The sequence below is a fragment of the Priapulus caudatus genome, unplaced genomic scaffold (assembly GCF_000485595.1).
Source record: "Priapulus caudatus unplaced genomic scaffold, Priapulus_caudatus-5.0.1 Scaffold441, whole genome shotgun sequence".
Taxonomy (NCBI): Eukaryota; Metazoa; Priapulida; class Priapulimorpha; order Priapulimorphida; family Priapulidae; genus Priapulus; species Priapulus caudatus.
Window position 1 is genome coordinate 51,006 of NW_014577502.1, and position 16,899 is coordinate 67,904.

The window sequence follows — 16,899 nt, forward strand, 5'->3', positions numbered from 1 at the left end:
CTCTCGGAAATATGAAACGCTGTCGCTTTTCCCCAGTGATCACGTAAACGCACTTATCCCATATACTGCGTAGACGCACCACACACACGCACGTACCTACGCACGCATGTACACACGCACGCGCATGCACGCGCGCCCACACACACAGACAAACAGCATGCAAGTGTCACACAGCGCATGAAAGCTAGCGCGCGCACCCCCCTGAATGTGCAGCGATGATAGCTGTCAGTCCGCTCACTCCATACAGTTACTTTCAGTCACACTAACGCCTGGCGCACAGCGAGTGCGGACGAGCGCACGTGAAGACTGCTTGCTCATCTAGGAGACCCAGGCGAGGCTGGGTGGCGGAGGGCGGGGGGGCGCGGGATGTCACGGCGAGGCAGGTATAGTTTTCTCACCGCGCGTGGGCTGCACGCCTCTGCTTTCCCACGTGCAAGGATGCTTCCCGGCGGCGGCAGCAGCAGCAGCGGCCGCCGGAACTGAGCAAGTAGGCGACGAGCGACATAGAACCGCGTGGTTAACTCTGTCACAGCTCGGAGCGCCCCCCCCCCCACTGTCGCACACGCACTACTCAGCAGGGGACAGCGAGGGATGTGCTGGGGCGCGCTTTGCTGGTGCGAAGAGGCGCGTGACTTGGCGCTTTAGCTACGCTCGATGTGCGCCGGCAATTTCAACGCCGCTGTTGTTTCAAACAGGAGGCAAACGCAGACAACGAAATTCAACGCAACGAACAGATAGCTAGATAGATACTGCGCAGCTACGCGTATAGGTAACAATGCCCGTTAAATTAGGACGTGAAATAGAGAGTGCACATACACACAAAAACGTACAACAATGCTTTATACCAAGCAGTGGAGCTTGGACTACATAATTTTCCACTACAGGTGAAGGCAGGGGGGTTGAACTACCTGCCTGCACAACAAGACTAGAAATAATGTTGCTGGATTCCATTAAATACTGCAATTTCAACTCCACCAACCTATTTCACAATTCGTTCGCAAACAGGGCAATGGTTGTGCGTTAACAATGTTAAACAAACCAATTTATAATCGACCTCAGTGGGGGCGAGGAACTTGCGAAGAGTCTAATGAACCAAGCAGTTTTTATCTATACACTCAAGGTTCACGTACCTGTTCAAAGCCCGATCAGCATCATTCCCTTTTTTTTTACACAAATGTATTTCTTGGTTCATGACTGTTGACGGCCCCAATAAACCTCGGCCCACTTAATGGCTATCAATATTTAGCTATGCCTGTACATAACAACAGAATATACATACAGAGCACATATACATGGCAGCCGATAAATACACCAGAGGGGGGAGGGCTGGACACGATAGGATTCTAATGTGGATGTGTCTTAGACCGCGTCACTCGCGCGTATAACATCTCTACTATAATACCTTTGTCGACATCCACTATACCTGTCAGTACACGTGATGAAAAGAAAAGTACGATGTTCAAATTACGTTTCATCACAAGACATTTAAGGGGTCGCAGCTCAGCACATATCTCCATAAGCGTGTTTTCATGGGGGAAGAGAGGGGGAGGGGGAGAGACTGGCCGAGCTATAGGACCCGTCCAACCCACTCTGATTCTGTGATATCACATAACACGCAAGCTGCTAGCGGGAAGGACCTGACAGTACACTCACAGCGCAGTGGTGGGGATGGACAGCAGTGGCAGTAGCAGTAGCAGCAACAGTAGCAACGGCACCAGCAGCAGTAGCAGCACCAGCAACAACAACAACAGCAGCAGCAGCAGCAGTACCAGTAGCAGCAGCAGCAGCAGTAGCAGTAGCAGCACCAGCAACAACAACAACAGCAGCAGCAGCAGCAGTACCAGTAGCAGCAGCAGCAGCAGCAGCAGTAGCAGCACCAGCAACAACAACAACAACAACAACAGCAGCAGCAGCAGTACCAGTAGCAGCAGCACGATCAGCAGCGCGTACAAGCCCCACCTCCGACCCACTCACGACGCAGCAATAAGTTATCGCACGATGCAATAACACCGCTCCTCTCGTAGAACGACCCTGCGACGCGCGCAGACGCCACACGCTCAGCAACTCGGCAGCAACCTATGCAATCAAGATCGTATTAAGAAGACGCTAGCAAGCGTTATTAAGCGTATTATTTATTCCTTCTTAATACGCTCTTGATGCAATCAATCTAAGCTAGCAATCGATCAAGCAATCGTGCTAGTGATCGATAGAAACTCATAGAAATGTACGATTCTTTCACGATTCGCTGACCAAACGCAACCAACCTAGCCGAAGCAACCTAGTCGCTATTATGCAATAACTGCAGCTGGTCACCCTGCCGGACTAACCAGGTGAACCCAACACACGCGTTGACCGCTGCGCGAGTCATTAAGACACCTGCACTAGTAAACGCTAGACAGCAAATCTCAGACACTACGCATTGACAGAATTTCTAATCACGGACGTGCACGTATGTACTGTCTACGGGACTCCTAGTGGGGGAGGTTGATGTGCAGAGATGCTAGGCTGGTGTGGTGAGAGGCTGGTGTAGAGAGAGGTGGTCGGGTAGTCTTAGATGATCACACCAAATACACATGTACATGTCTTTTACACAAGAACTGCGAGACGCAAATCCACTCCGAAAAAGCAGAGCAAGACACTGCTGAAGCATGAGGAGAGAAGGTGGAGGAGGGGGAGGAGGAGGAGGAGGAGGAGGAGGAAGAGGTGGAGAAGGTGGAAGATGTAGAGGAGAAAGAGGAGGAGGAGAAAGAGGAGGAGGAGAAAGAGGAGGAAGAGGCAGCATGCCGTGCTCAAGTATAAGAGATGCACTTGCTGCCGCGCCATGGCTGTGAGTGCGTTACCAGGATCAGGAAGACCGTAGAACGAGAGGCCTGGCTACTTCTGACGGCCTCTACGGATCCAGCCAACAATACTGTATGCACTATGCGCTCTGGTCTCGTAGCCTGCTAGCAACACACGCTCGCCCGGACATTGCAACCTCTTAAACAAACAGACCAGAAAGGAAATACATGCAAAGCATCTCATCCTAGTTGCCTAAACGCTATACCACCAGTTTCAACAAGTACTGTATACAATATTACAAATCTACATCTTTACTATTATACGTGCTGCAATACCGAATGCATCGAGCATACCAAAATCTTTGGGCTCCCGATACTGATAATACAATGAGCTGATGTAGACCTGGACACTTAAAACTCGTTTCTGATCACTTAAAAAATATCTATTTACAATAATTGCTGGGATCCGTGGGGTGACCGGTATATACGTCACTACCAGACACAAACAACAAGCTCACTTACATCTGCATTTACTTTGTTCCATATGTACATACATGTACAGAAAATAATTTCAGATCATCATTAGTGTTAATATAGTCATACGACAAACAGCCAGTACAACGACAGGCCTCACCAAATCAATGTGTCTATACACCTATCCTTGATGTCTCAATATGCATTTTTTTCGTGGCATTTTTGGCCAATAGAGGAATACCAACTACAGTGTGTCGTGTATAATCGCGTACATATTACCATCACACTCGACTTAAATCAGCCGATATCAATCCACATGTTGACAACAGTAATGTAATGCATACACACGAGACAATGCATTTGGCAATTACTCGTTAGTTAAATAAGTGAATTAGATGCGCATATTCAAGACCGTAATCCGTTACAGGAATTGCTAGCGAAATGATCTCTGTAGTTCCGATATAAATGATATTTGACCTCTATACACCCTGGATTACATATGTGAAAGACATGTAAACTAACATCGGTTACTGCAATAGCAAACTGAGAAACTTCAAACCGCCTCTTTTCACCACTCCTGGCAAATGTCAACGGCAGATAAATGACTGGCTTGACGCACACGTCACTCAAGCAAACTTACACCAAATTTTAGCAAGGTTATCAATACAACTGGAGGGTAAACTTTTGTACAGGGAATGATAGCTGTAGCTGAGACATGAACCAAGGTGCAACCATAATGAAATCACATCGCAACCATTGATATGGTGGATTGTGGCCCAACACTGGCAACATTACATACACCACGTGTAATGCACAGAATATGAATTAATAGTTCCTGCAGGAACAACAAGGTAAATGCACAAGGTGTTGTCGATACAAATACCTTCCTGGTCTAAAAATAACCTCTTTGCACTAGTATTAAACAGACAAAAATACCTCTGTGGGAAGAAAACCCTGCAGTCAAATTACGAAGGCTGCCGCCAGGGGGCTACACGTGGCCCGAGTGGGGTCCATAGATGTACTCAGTATAGCAGAAGGGGTGTAGCAGGAGACAACGTCGTCACAAAAACTAAATTTATAGCTTCGATTACTGCTCGGCTCTCGCACACGGCTACCCCCTACGCCTAAAAAATATATATTCGTGAGCTGGAACACTTACACCAGACCCCCTGGTCGCAGCCCCAGATGCTGCTTTGGTTTTTGAAAAAGATACGCATGGAAGAGTGATGTAAAATGCTCAGCCCCATACATAGCAGTAGCCCGTATCGACATCCTCCACTGAAGCACTCAAGCAGTCTTTGGTTTTCACCTCAAATAAGCACAGAACCCCAGCAGAAATTTAGGATTCGATTAACGTTCTCGTGGTCGAATCGTAATCGAGTTGGTTCGATCTGGCAACACCAGATGGAGTCAAGCTGACACAGTGCCACTGATACATGCCTTTGGGGAACGCCTTCAATATCAATCTTTATTAGGGAAGAACAAATCTATTAAAACTGGACATTTTGAGCACACTTTATATGAAAATGGTGAAGCGGTCATGACCTATATACACCTCATTAGATACAGGCACATTCAGGGGTAATAGTACACATACACATATACACGCACACACGCACGCCCTCACAAACACACACACATATCCATAATCAGTGTATGCTGCAACGCTTCAAAGCTCTGATGTAAGAAAGATTATATCAGAATGAGGTACTCTTACATTTGCTTACAAGTTCTGAACATGCTTTGGCTTTACAACACCTTTGGAATATGAAGCCGTCGTTAATCGATTGGTGCTAGCCACTTCTACATGTACATTAAAAACACAACTAAAAAATGCGTGAACACAACAACAGCGTATTTCCCGGAAAGAAAAAAAATGAAGATAAAAATGTGACACCTGTTTTCGGATGAGGAAAAACAAATCTTTAAGATTTCCGTAGGCAGGACGCACTGCATAACAACAGGTCACACAATCTAACACCCTCCAGACATGATTCAGACCAGCTACAGCCATGTGGAGCCCGTATACCCTGAGTCGTAATAACGTAGGCCAGCAACCATCTACAACGGTCGGGGGAAATCATTCGTAATCCACGGGAAATTCTACCAAACCAAGTTGGAAGGCCATATATTATACCATTGCGTTGTACACCTGTCCTGGGATGCATGGGCATGCCTCTAACATAGGGCATAAAAAGCGTCTCACGTGTGTACGGGGCATTACGTATGCGCTCTGCACTCACTGTTAGCAGCAAAGAGACTTAAGCGAGAACGTGGGAACTCGTGTTACTGTGACGGTCGGTTGTCCACGACAACGTTGTCGTTCGCCCCGTACGTGACTGAGGTTGGCGTTTGCGCTGTTGTGTCTCTAACGTATACTATCACAGGCAATCTCGGAGCCGCTCGGATTCACCGGGTCAAGGTCCGGACAAAGTTCAAAAACATCGAAATTTTGCGAACAACGCACGTCGATACCGGCAGCGAGTATTAACGGCTGCCATCGGACACGAATACAGCATTTACACATGAAGACGGTTACGATGAAGACTTGCAGTGCGACGACACGCATCACCACGTACTCCCGCGGCGACTCAACCCATCGTCAGTGATCGTCTCGGAAACAGATCGCCCCCCCCCCAAATGTACACGTTCAACTGTTCGCTCGGAGAAGCGTCTCGACAGTCGGCAGCTGCTCCGCTCCGGGTGACATCCTCCGCGGCCGCTGCGAGTGTCGCGACGGTAACGACCGCTCCCCTACCTCTCGCGTCTGTCGGCAGGTCATCAAAGTGTGCCACCCGTCCGACGGCTGCTCTCGTCCAGTAAGAGTCAATCGTCTCTCCGTCACACCAAAGACTGCTCGCTGACACTGCATGGCAGCGGTCCCCGGCGCGCGCGCGTGAGCGCGGAGAGCGCGACCAACACACACGTTGACGACACGTACGGCTCTACACGACGACGATGACAACTACGATTCGGCTGGCCACCGATCTCAAACCTGACAGCCCTCCCACTCGTCGATGTCTGACGGGTCCGACAGGTCGTCGTCTTTTTCGTTGTCGGATGCCTGCGCCATGCAGTGCGCGCCGATCGGCTCCGGCACATGCAGGAGCTGCACTTTCGCCGGCTCCGGTTTCGTGAAGAATAGTCTCACCTGCAACAAATACCAAAATCATTCAATTAGTTATGAGAAAATTATGTTCAGTTATCCCACAAGACTTATTTACAAGCAAAATCATTTTCTGAGATAAGGTGAGGCGCACACTTTAACGGGCCCGAGAAAAAGATTACCAGCACGTAGAAATGCGGTGATGCATCAACTTGATTACCTCGTTACGTACCGACTATAAAAGTGAAGGCTCATGAAAGCATTGCCACTCTTGAATAGCCACGTTAACTGTGGGCCCAAGAACAGCAAGTGTGTCAATTCTAGGACAAGGAGATGAGTTTCGGGAAAATGCCACGATAACTGAGGGGACGAGAGCATCGGTTCTAGGGCGACAAGATTCGGCTCGTACTTTAAACTCTGGCACATAATGGGATGTGTCTTTGTTGGCTCTGTCTATGTCCTTCTTGTGCATAGTTAACACCAGCATCTCTCCGCTAGGGTGCCGTGCCTTCGCAAATAAGCACTTGTTGGATCCGCTTTGGTTGCTAAGTCCGCCTCCGATCTTCGAGGGTTCTGAGATGCCATTTGTCATGTGCTCCACCGCTTTCTCCGTCACGAAAAACGTATTGAACCAGAAGTGGAACATTTTGTTCTGGATGGCAGGTAAGAAACAAAAAAAAGAAGAGTTAATTCCGATAGTCATTGTGCGATGAACATCATCTTGTACAATTTTAAGACACAATTACTCTTAGCACTGAGGCAAAAGAGCGTGAGGTTGCTAGTACGAGTCAAAGACCATTTTTAGTGACCGTTTTTCTTTAAGGTGCACTTTTCATATACGTCGGCAACTGCCTGTTACGTGGTCATCTGTGTACTTAATGTACTGCAAATGTAATCGCCCTTTTTGTCCACTCACCTTGGACTTAAGTTTCGGCTTATTGACAAATTCCACTTTAATGTCACCGGATAACATCACAGGGTCATCTAGTGGCATGTCGAGGTGTCTATCGCTTCGTCTCACCGTGTCGTACACCATCGAACTGTACAGCATGCTCTTATGATTGCTGATGGTGAACTGAGGACCTGCACACATGCAACACCAAAGCTACAGTTGGGAACCTCTTACGCGTAAAAATGACTTCCGTCGAGAAGAAACAAGCCACGAATTTGGATGCTTTTTTGTAACCCAAGCTGCAACCAACTGACATGGGAGTGCTCACCCATCTTTCACAAAATGGAACATCTGAGCACCTTCAAATAAATTGTTGAGGATTTACTGAACTTTAGAGAAAATGCACGATTGATAGTTTTCAGTGGAAACTTTTATTATGAAAGATTAATTGTAGTAGGATGAAAGGTGATAACAACTCACTACACGTTCCATTGTAGATAGGTATAGTCTCCAAGTGTATTGATGTAAGCATGAGCACTACAGACTTATACTCAGCCGTGCTCTTTCTCATTAAATTCTCATAGTAGTGCACATATCTTCGTTGGCTGGGAATGGTCACACCCTGTAATACACACACAATCAGCACATAAGTAAAATGTCATTGCTCATTTTGTTTATCACTAACTTTACATCTCAATGAAATCTAACAAAAAGCTAGTAAAATCTACACCAGAGTATTGCAGTGAATATGCACTGTGTAGGACTGGTCCAGACTTCTCTTCACTTATCAGTCAAATACAATGAGGGAATGACAATTGCAATGCACAAATATGTTCCTCCTGCAATAGGTTAAAATTTGTTTTCACACATAATCCCTGGAGGGAACATAATAATATTTATTTATTTATTTATCAGCTGATTTTAATAGCTGGAGACACATACGCGAGCTGTAAATTGTGAAATTGAACATCACAAATGCCATGTCTTTGTGATGGACACTAGCCACACAACTGTCTTCTAATCCTTTTTCAATTTTTTATTTTTTATTTTTAGCATTTAAGCATTCACTTTTCATCTTATAGCCAATTTTTTAAATATAGGAAATTTATAAGAATCTCTTTTAGAAATAGAAAAACATGGTAATCTTTAAATTCATCTGAATTTATTAATAGGAAGCTGGTCGGGCTGGCGATAGCTTCACTGTGATTCACAAACGAGAATCTCACCTTCTTATCCATGGTCCGTGTTTCACCATAATAGGTCAACGCTTCTTCCGCACAATGAAACCTGCCCCGATGAAGGAGGTATGCGCAGATCATTACACCGGTGCGTCCCTGCACACAGACGGGAGTGGATGTCAGAATTATTGCACAAAACAATCATTAATCAATCAGGCTGTGCCTTGTACCCACACTACGTAGTTCAGCTGACCTAGAGTTCCATCTGTAAGCCCAACAACATCGTACATGATGACTACCAAGGCAGGTTAATCCACACGGATGCCAAACTATGCCATTCGGAGGAAAACTAGTCGACAAGCTCCGACGTAGATAATTGAAATGGGATACACACGTGCGTGGCTTGTCGACACTCTGTAACTTTTGGGTTAAAGCCACAATATGCGCATCTACACGCTAATTTCTCCAGTACTAGACTAGCAAATACTTCGTGTCATTCATAATCATACTACCTTATGACAAAATAAATTCTAGTTCCTCCCATTTCACTGCGCGTTGTCTTATAAAAAGTATTTGAAAATACCTCCAATGTTGTTCAAATTCTCCGATGTTGTTGACACTTTTGCGTTGCTCTGCCAAGCAACCGTACAGCGAGTGTAGCAAAGATTTCTACGGCCCGTGTGCGTTTTTTGCTCGCACGCTGCTAGCGCAATGAGATGTTATCGTTCGCGATATCAAGCTTAAAATCAATACGTTATTCTCAGAGTTTATTACGCTGCCTATTATTACTTTCCCAATAGCCATTGATGTTACATACACTTCAGTTCACAATACTACAACTATCTTAAAATGTAAACGACTATATTCTCTGCTCAACACCCGTAGCAACATGTGACGTCACCTAACCGATTCGGGACGAAATTGCTTGGAAAACAATTCGGCGTTGGCGCCAGATTACCAGATTTCACACCTCTTTCTTGTGGGTTTTAAGCAAACGCGCAGTGAAATAGGAGGAACTAGAGTTTATTTTGTCATAAGGTAGTGTGATTATGCACGTCACAAAGTATTTGTTAGTCTAGTACTGAAGAAATTAGCGTGTAGATGCGCATATTGTGGCTTTAATAGATATGAACCGATCCTGGCCCATTCTAGTACAGATCAAATATAGCCTGTCTATTGTACTCATTTCCACAACAAATGAACATGCTTCTGCTAATGCTTTTCCCAGAAGAGCTTTCATTCCTCGTAAAGAATTACAATAGAACTTTTTCTAAGGAGGAAACTTTTTTAATGGGGGGGGGCCTTCTTTTTTTGGGAGCTCCACCTACCTTTCCTGCTTTACAATGGATAGCTGCTACGTTTGCCTCATCCTCCGCGAGCCATTTGTCAACATCCTCACAGAAGGGCTTCAATAGCTCCAGCTGTGGCGGGTGATGATCTTCGAACGGATAGCAGGCAACACGTTCGTGGAACTTTCTCGGAGCGTAATATCTCTCCGAACACCTGTGACGGGTGCAAACAATCGCATGTCAACAACCAGATGTCTGCTGAACTAGTATGGTTTGAGGATAGCCACAGCATCTATATTATTAATTCATCGACGGTGGTCCTGAACAGAGTACAACAGCAGTAGACACACATCATTACACTACCCATGACTTTATGTGCTGTAATACTTGCATATTAACTGCTAATATAAAATTACACAAGTATCAAAACATTACTATGACAATACCAGAAGTTCGACCTATACTAGGTAGCTCAATAAGATTTTGCCGCTGACTAGCCATTCGTGTACAAAGCATTACCGCAATATAACTAGCTCACAATGTTAGAGAAACTTTTCTTCCACTGTTGCTTATGGAGAAAGTCAGCATACCCAACACCACTCCAATTTACCCATCTTCCCCCACAGAAATTTTTAGTGGCACTTGTTCATCACTGCAAAACACTAGGAAGTTCAGGCAAAGAAGACATCTGCATAAAAACCAATGTGATTTTGGTAGGAACAAAAGAACTTTACAGTTTTTACCAGTGACACAAAATAACTGACTTAACCTACGACCTAAATAACTTAGTCTGGCAGGCACATTTGGCCTATTGGAAATAACCTTTCAACTTTGGAAAAAGGTCAGAGTCAACGCTCTGAAGCAGCAACCAGCAAATAAATTAACCAGTTTCAGTAATTGGGTAAGAAAAACAATTGACGCGTAATAATATTCTTAGTTTTCTTGCAACAAAGTCTCTAGAGTAATGGGAACCATACCCACTAGCTGGCACCTAATCACTATCCCCCTGACAGCTAAAACAAATCCATGGTGTGAGCAAACCCCACTTGTAACCAACACATGTGGCAAGTGATGTCAAACCATCACAACAGTCCAACACTTGCAACCAATAACAATGAGACCAAAAAGGTGACATGAACCCATATACTGTTCAATTTGAAAAGTTGGCAGGATTTTACTACGAATTTATTACTGAGAGTTTACATTTCCTGCGAGAATATGTGTCATGCAACTACTCTGTGCAACTTCCTCTTTATACTATTTCCGCTTTCCTTCTCCCGAGATGCCTTCCTGTGATACCGGAACCACGTTTCCTCTTGTACAGTTTCCTCTATACCCACATACATGTCTGAAACACCTCGTTATATACAAGTGGGATAGTACTATAATGAATTGCCCTGAAAAGTCTGCTGGAATTTTATTTAGAATAACTTAAGACAATAGCCTGAGCTCTATAAGACAACAACACAGAGATACAGTGCTATCAACAAACATTTGTACATTCATACCATCTTCAATTTCAAAACATTTCATAATTTTTCCACCAATATTAATTTAATCTTCTTTCTTTATGGCTTTTTAAATATATTCAGACACCTACAGACTACAGTGCACCAGCAAAATGTGCAAAAGTATAAACTATAATTTAATGCATCATTGGAAATCATCGTGAATACACCAGACACATCAATAATTAATGAGCTAATAAAAAACAGAACTACCTCATTAATTTGCATTTCAAACCCTCCCCAACATCCATGATTCAACAATATTTTGTATTTTAACACACTATATCACAGCCTGTACTCACAAAGGAAAGGTTTTGTACAAATCTAGCTGTATAATAAATAAAATGTTTAATAAGATTTGTATTCTAACGAAATCTTAATTGAACCAAAATGTTAATAGCAGGAGACTAACTTTAATTTGTTTAAGGCAAGAAAAATTTTACCATCGGTTTGATCAGAAATGTTATCACACCACAACAGATAAGAGGGGCATCAATGCTAACACTTTCTTCAAAGAGCAACATCACTGTTTAACAGCACTTTTTACATGAACAAAGAGGGATACATAGACAAATTATGAAGGGCATGGGTACAGAACCAAGGTAAAACAGCCACAGTGGGTTATTGCTATGAATATTGGCCCATTTTTGGAGCACCATGGCAAGTATGGAAGGCAACCATGGCACTTGCATTCAGTATATATACATTCAGTCTGTAATAGTACCCTCATTAATCACACGTATGTATACTGGGATTATGTGTCTGTATACTATAAATAGCAACACGAGTATTTTTTAATTCATCACATAGACACGGGTCTGTGTGAATCCTAATCAATGAGGATTCGCGTTTCTAATGACGCAAGTTCTAAATGCGAAATAAACTTTGCATTGCAAAGGAATTCATGGTAAAACATTTATCACAACAGATTACGAAATAAAATCACTGTCACGCAGATGTGATCACACAGTTATTTACAAACTCTTGCCTTTAAAAAACCTAGCATTTTCAATAACTAGTGTTGTGTTACGGATTAGTAAATATAACATGTACGATGCATTAACATGCACAAAATAAAACACAATAAAACAGACACTTACAGGTTATAGATTTTGTAGTGTCCTGGATGCTTTTGATCCAGAAATCTGCAAAGAAATCAACCATTTATCATAAATAAAGAGAAAACTTACACTGGCAATATAAAACAATACAGTATGTTATGGGTGTCATCTTAAAGCTGTGAGCAAATAGAAACATTTTGTATCAGCTAGTCATGAGCACATTACCCACAACACTTAGCTACCTATATTTTCACTTCTCTGGCTGTAGGTCTTACTTATATTTGGCAAGGCATAGTGATAAGAATAATGTACATAACTGAAAAAAAAACTATTAGGCAGCATCAGCTACAACACCTACTCAGTAAAGGCAATAATAATTATAAGTGCAATGCATCATCATAAAGCCTCAAATGATTGTTAACAACGTTAAGCAAACTGCGATTAGGCCAAAACAACATATACGTGTGGTTACCGTTACATGCCGAAAAAAATAGGGTAGGTAGGTAGGAGAAACATTTTATTTTCTTGAAATATTTTATTTACGAACCATGTTCGAAGGATGGCAGGATTCCTTTTGAAGCAGGAACTGTCTAATTCATTTTTTTATTTATTTTTTTTACTTTGAAGAAAATTGACAATTAAATGTTTAGGGTCGCTGGGAATAAATAGGGTCGGTCGGGAAACCGTAACCACACCTATATTTTGATTTGGCCTTACGTGAGGCATGCATTACGGAGTGCATGTTTAAAATTACAGACCTCGCACACAGAAAACTTACTCTTTGCTAATATGACTTACGGTCCACTGCTATAAACATCGCAAAAATCTGTCTAAGTATTCATTTTAAGTACCGCCACAAGTGCTTCAAGTAAAGAAGTAAAGCACGCAAGCCATTCTTCTACATTTCCATCAGGGTACATACCTACTATTCTAATTTGGAAGTGAGGCATAAATAACCATTTCATACCATATATGCATAGGATGCAAAGTTTCAAAATTTGGCATTATACTTACTTCACTACATCATCTATATTATTCCTGTAGACACCTTCAAGCTTTTCTGCTGGAAATCCCATAGCAATAAGGTTTGGACAAATATCTAAGCATCATGTTAAGGTATATTGAAACGGACCCAATAAAAACGTGCTTACGTGACCTATGCAGATGCTTGAATTTTGTCAGCTCGTGGAAGAATTAAAGTTTTACAAAGCATAAACACTAATAACTAATTTATTACAGATGGAGGTGAATTAAACTCTTCCTTACCAATGTGTAATAAATGCAATTTTATGTATTTACAGACTCTATTTAGACACAAGTTTGCAACACTAGAAAAGCTCTATTCACTAGGTTTTACACTTACCAGTCGATTAGATAAACAACAAATTGTTAGATATTCACAAACATTTTCTATAGATCTATGGAATCAGAAATGATAATACAAAAGGATACATGTCAGATCCAAGTCAAAGCCTTCTTCTTGGTGTCGCCGTTTATTCTTGCTCACCAGCTGTCTAAAACGGTTTGTCATTTTGTTTCCACTCATGGTACAAACCAAGAGAAGGTGCCCATCAAATATCAGAAAACTGCAAAATGTAAAAAATACATGTGTTTATAGATGTACACTTGATCATGATCACTGATCATGATACTTGATGCTACCATGCACTGCTCAAGATAAGAAGTAATATGACTTCAAGGACACAAATAACAGCTAGAGAAGTCAAGTGACTAGAAATGGCAACTGGCTTTGGGTATAATTGCCAGATCACTGTTTGATGCTGCTACTACGACTCTCATACTGGGATTTTAAAATAAAATGCCATTGTTATCCAACTCCACACCACTGAAAGCCAGTACATCATATATTAGCTTGTCTTACTTTTATCCATATAACAGATGATTTACCTTGCTTTTGTCTATCAAATATTTAGCTGACCCTGCAATGGCTTGCCATCAGCTGAAAATAAATGCAGTATCCAGAAATAATATTACATAGAGTTATGCAGAATTACACCTGAAAGTTATTGCAGACTGTACAAACCTTGACGCAGCATATACTATATAACATGATAATACTCTAGGCCAATGGCAATGCCAATCACTACTCGCAGCTAGGGCCTGCATACCTCCCAAATCCCATTGGTTGATACAAATCACGTGCCTGAAACTCCCGTTTTTAAGGATACTCTCCACGTTGTGCACGGGTATTGCTCTAGTGAAGATTAAACGTTTATTGGCGAATGAATCGAATCAATCACTTGTTCTATTTATAGAGGAGATATATCTCTATGCTCAAGCCAAAAAATTTCATGAAATTTCCAGCACCTAATTATGTTCCCACACAAATTTTGAATTTTTATGTAAAAATGGTATTTTGGATATTTCTCAATTACCAGAATGAGTGAGGATACAAAATTTTTGCCACATGTTAAGCACAATATGGACCAAAATAGCGCGTCAGGATTTTTCTTTAATTTTCATATTTACCGAGAAAACTCGAAAAAACTGCTTAAAAATCAAGTTGTGTGTTAAAATATAAAATTTTAGCGAATAAAGAGGCATAACTAATAAAGTACGGCACTTAATAACAATCCCTGATGCGCTTTTTTACCACAATATGTTACCATTAAAACGAGTGTAAAATTAAATTAATCCGAGTTGTAATCACAGAGAAATATCCATTTATACATCGGCTACTATGTCAGAAATCGAAACGGAGAAATGAGGGTTTTTCTATTTTTCACAATGAGTGACCGCCTGTTGGCAAAATGGTGTGAACGTATGTGATTATATCTATTGTTTTAGTACTTATGCGACATAATCCATGACTAACTGGACCACTAAATTGGTAAAATGTTTCCCCTCTTCCAATGCACTTGAGAAAATTCTGAGAAAGTTACGAGGTGACACAACGTGCAATTCCATGCAAATGGCGCGAATCACGCCCTTGCCTGCGTCACTGTCTTACAAACGCGCGCTTATGTAAGTGCGGTTGCGAGGTGTGAGAGAACTATTTTAGGTCCTGTGGCGATACTTATTGGATCAGAGAGTAGTACAGCTGCTCAAGCAGGCCCCCACCAACACTACCGCACGGAGCAATCTAGCGCGCCAGCCCGCCCGCACTGCCGCCCCTCGGCCACCCCACCAGCCGCCGCGCAGGCGTGAGCGGTTGATGTTGTCTAGGAGTAGATAATAGCGGAATTCCCTATTATCTACCTCTGATATTGAATGTGAAGTCACTGGGCTCAGTGAATATCGTGAAAATGCTGGTTGTATCATGTGTCTGACGTCATAATGACGTCAGCCGCGGCTCACTACACATGTACGGGGGCAAGCAAAAACGCTCGGACAGTTCACATGTACCGTTATATGGATAAATGAGCATGTACAAAGGTGGCGCATAGTGTTAGCCATCGAATAAAGTTGAAAACGAAATATCGATAAAATTTCATGCACAACGTGGAGAGTATCCTTAATAAAACTTTTATGGTGCATTGTGACCCTAATCCTAACCCTAACCCTAATCCTAACCCTAATTACAATTTAATTTAAAAAATTAACTAGATTTGTATCAACCAATGGGACGTTGGGAGGTATGCAGGCCCTAGCCGCGAGTCCAATACCTACACAAGCTGTTGAAAACTCTACCACATTCTATAGTACTTTGCACTTTCATTGTAATTAAAGATATGATTGAACTTAACAGGGGAATTTGGTGAACACGATATTAATGAAGATTATGTACCTTGCTAAATTGGCACTGTATTCAGTAATCGGGTTATTAACTAGTGACAACTACTCACTACTAGTCACAGTCGGAATTACAGCACTTAAATTCTCACAAATGTAACCATGACTGAGCAACAAACGGGTACCATCGCACCAGGTAGAGATGCCCCAGTAGAATTAAAACAATAGATCGTAAAAATCAAGTTTTTCTGTGTGCTGTTCATACAATTCCCCACACTAAATCAATCCACCATATGTAAACCCTTTTTTTCAAACATACAAAACAACTGGATTGTTCCCACAATCCTGGTGCCTGGAAATTTTGTCGATGGAAGATTGATCGACAACAGAAGGAACAAACAACACACATACACGTTACACTAGATAGCCAAACAAATCCTTACGTATCAAAAGCTTGCTATAGTTTGTCACACATCTCATTGCCTCCAATTAAAATACTCAAATGTCCACAACACGGGAACATTTCATCATTACATGTTACGAACCTGCCATCATGGCGTCTTCCTCTTGCAAGCCTACGCGCATCCGGTGCTACATCGCCATACGCGACGTCAATTTCTCTAGATTTCAGTAATCAGTAGATTTCAGGTAATTATAGAAATCAACTGCGTTGCACTAGCAGCAAATAGATTATATTCTTAATAAGTCTTTCACATGCATTTCACCAATACTGTTTCAACAATAATCTTTCCGTGGAAAATGGCGGATTGATACACTGAAGTCGTTTAACGAGGTGAATCGAGGGCCAGTGATTTTCTCCGCGAGGGAAATGTCATAGAAAACATGATCGGGCTCAAAATAATATGTATCTGTATAACGAGCGTGCATTTTATCAGAGCTAGCAATGATAATGTAGAA

At 42.4% G+C, this 16,899-nt stretch overlaps 1 protein-coding gene across 3 annotated transcripts; it reads right to left on the reverse strand.

Annotated features, from left to right (window-relative positions):
• Positions 1-1,867: 1,867 nt before the first annotated feature.
• On the reverse strand, positions 1,868-16,651 carry LOC106810450 (phosphatidylinositol 3,4,5-trisphosphate 3-phosphatase and dual-specificity protein phosphatase PTEN-like). Of its 3 annotated transcripts, none has more exons than XM_014813810.1 (11): positions 16,527-16,651; positions 14,197-14,248; positions 13,741-13,874; positions 13,303-13,387; positions 12,328-12,372; positions 9,759-9,933; positions 8,479-8,586; positions 7,733-7,874; positions 7,277-7,443; positions 6,770-7,012; positions 1,868-6,405 (listed from the first exon to the last, which is right to left on the reverse strand). In XM_014813810.1, the coding sequence occupies exons 3-11, from the start codon at positions 13,832-13,834 to the stop codon at positions 6,244-6,246; spliced, it is 1,221 nt and encodes a 406-aa protein (XP_014669296.1). In that variant the 5' UTR covers positions 13,835-13,874; positions 14,197-14,248; positions 16,527-16,651; the 3' UTR covers positions 1,868-6,243. The 3 variants fall into 3 exon arrangements, with proteins under 3 accessions (XP_014669296.1, XP_014669295.1, XP_014669297.1); XM_014813809.1 differs by lacking the exon at positions 16,527-16,651 and adding an exon at positions 16,425-16,520; XM_014813811.1 differs by lacking the exon at positions 16,527-16,651 and adding an exon at positions 16,037-16,402.
• Positions 16,652-16,899: the final 248 nt, after the last annotated feature.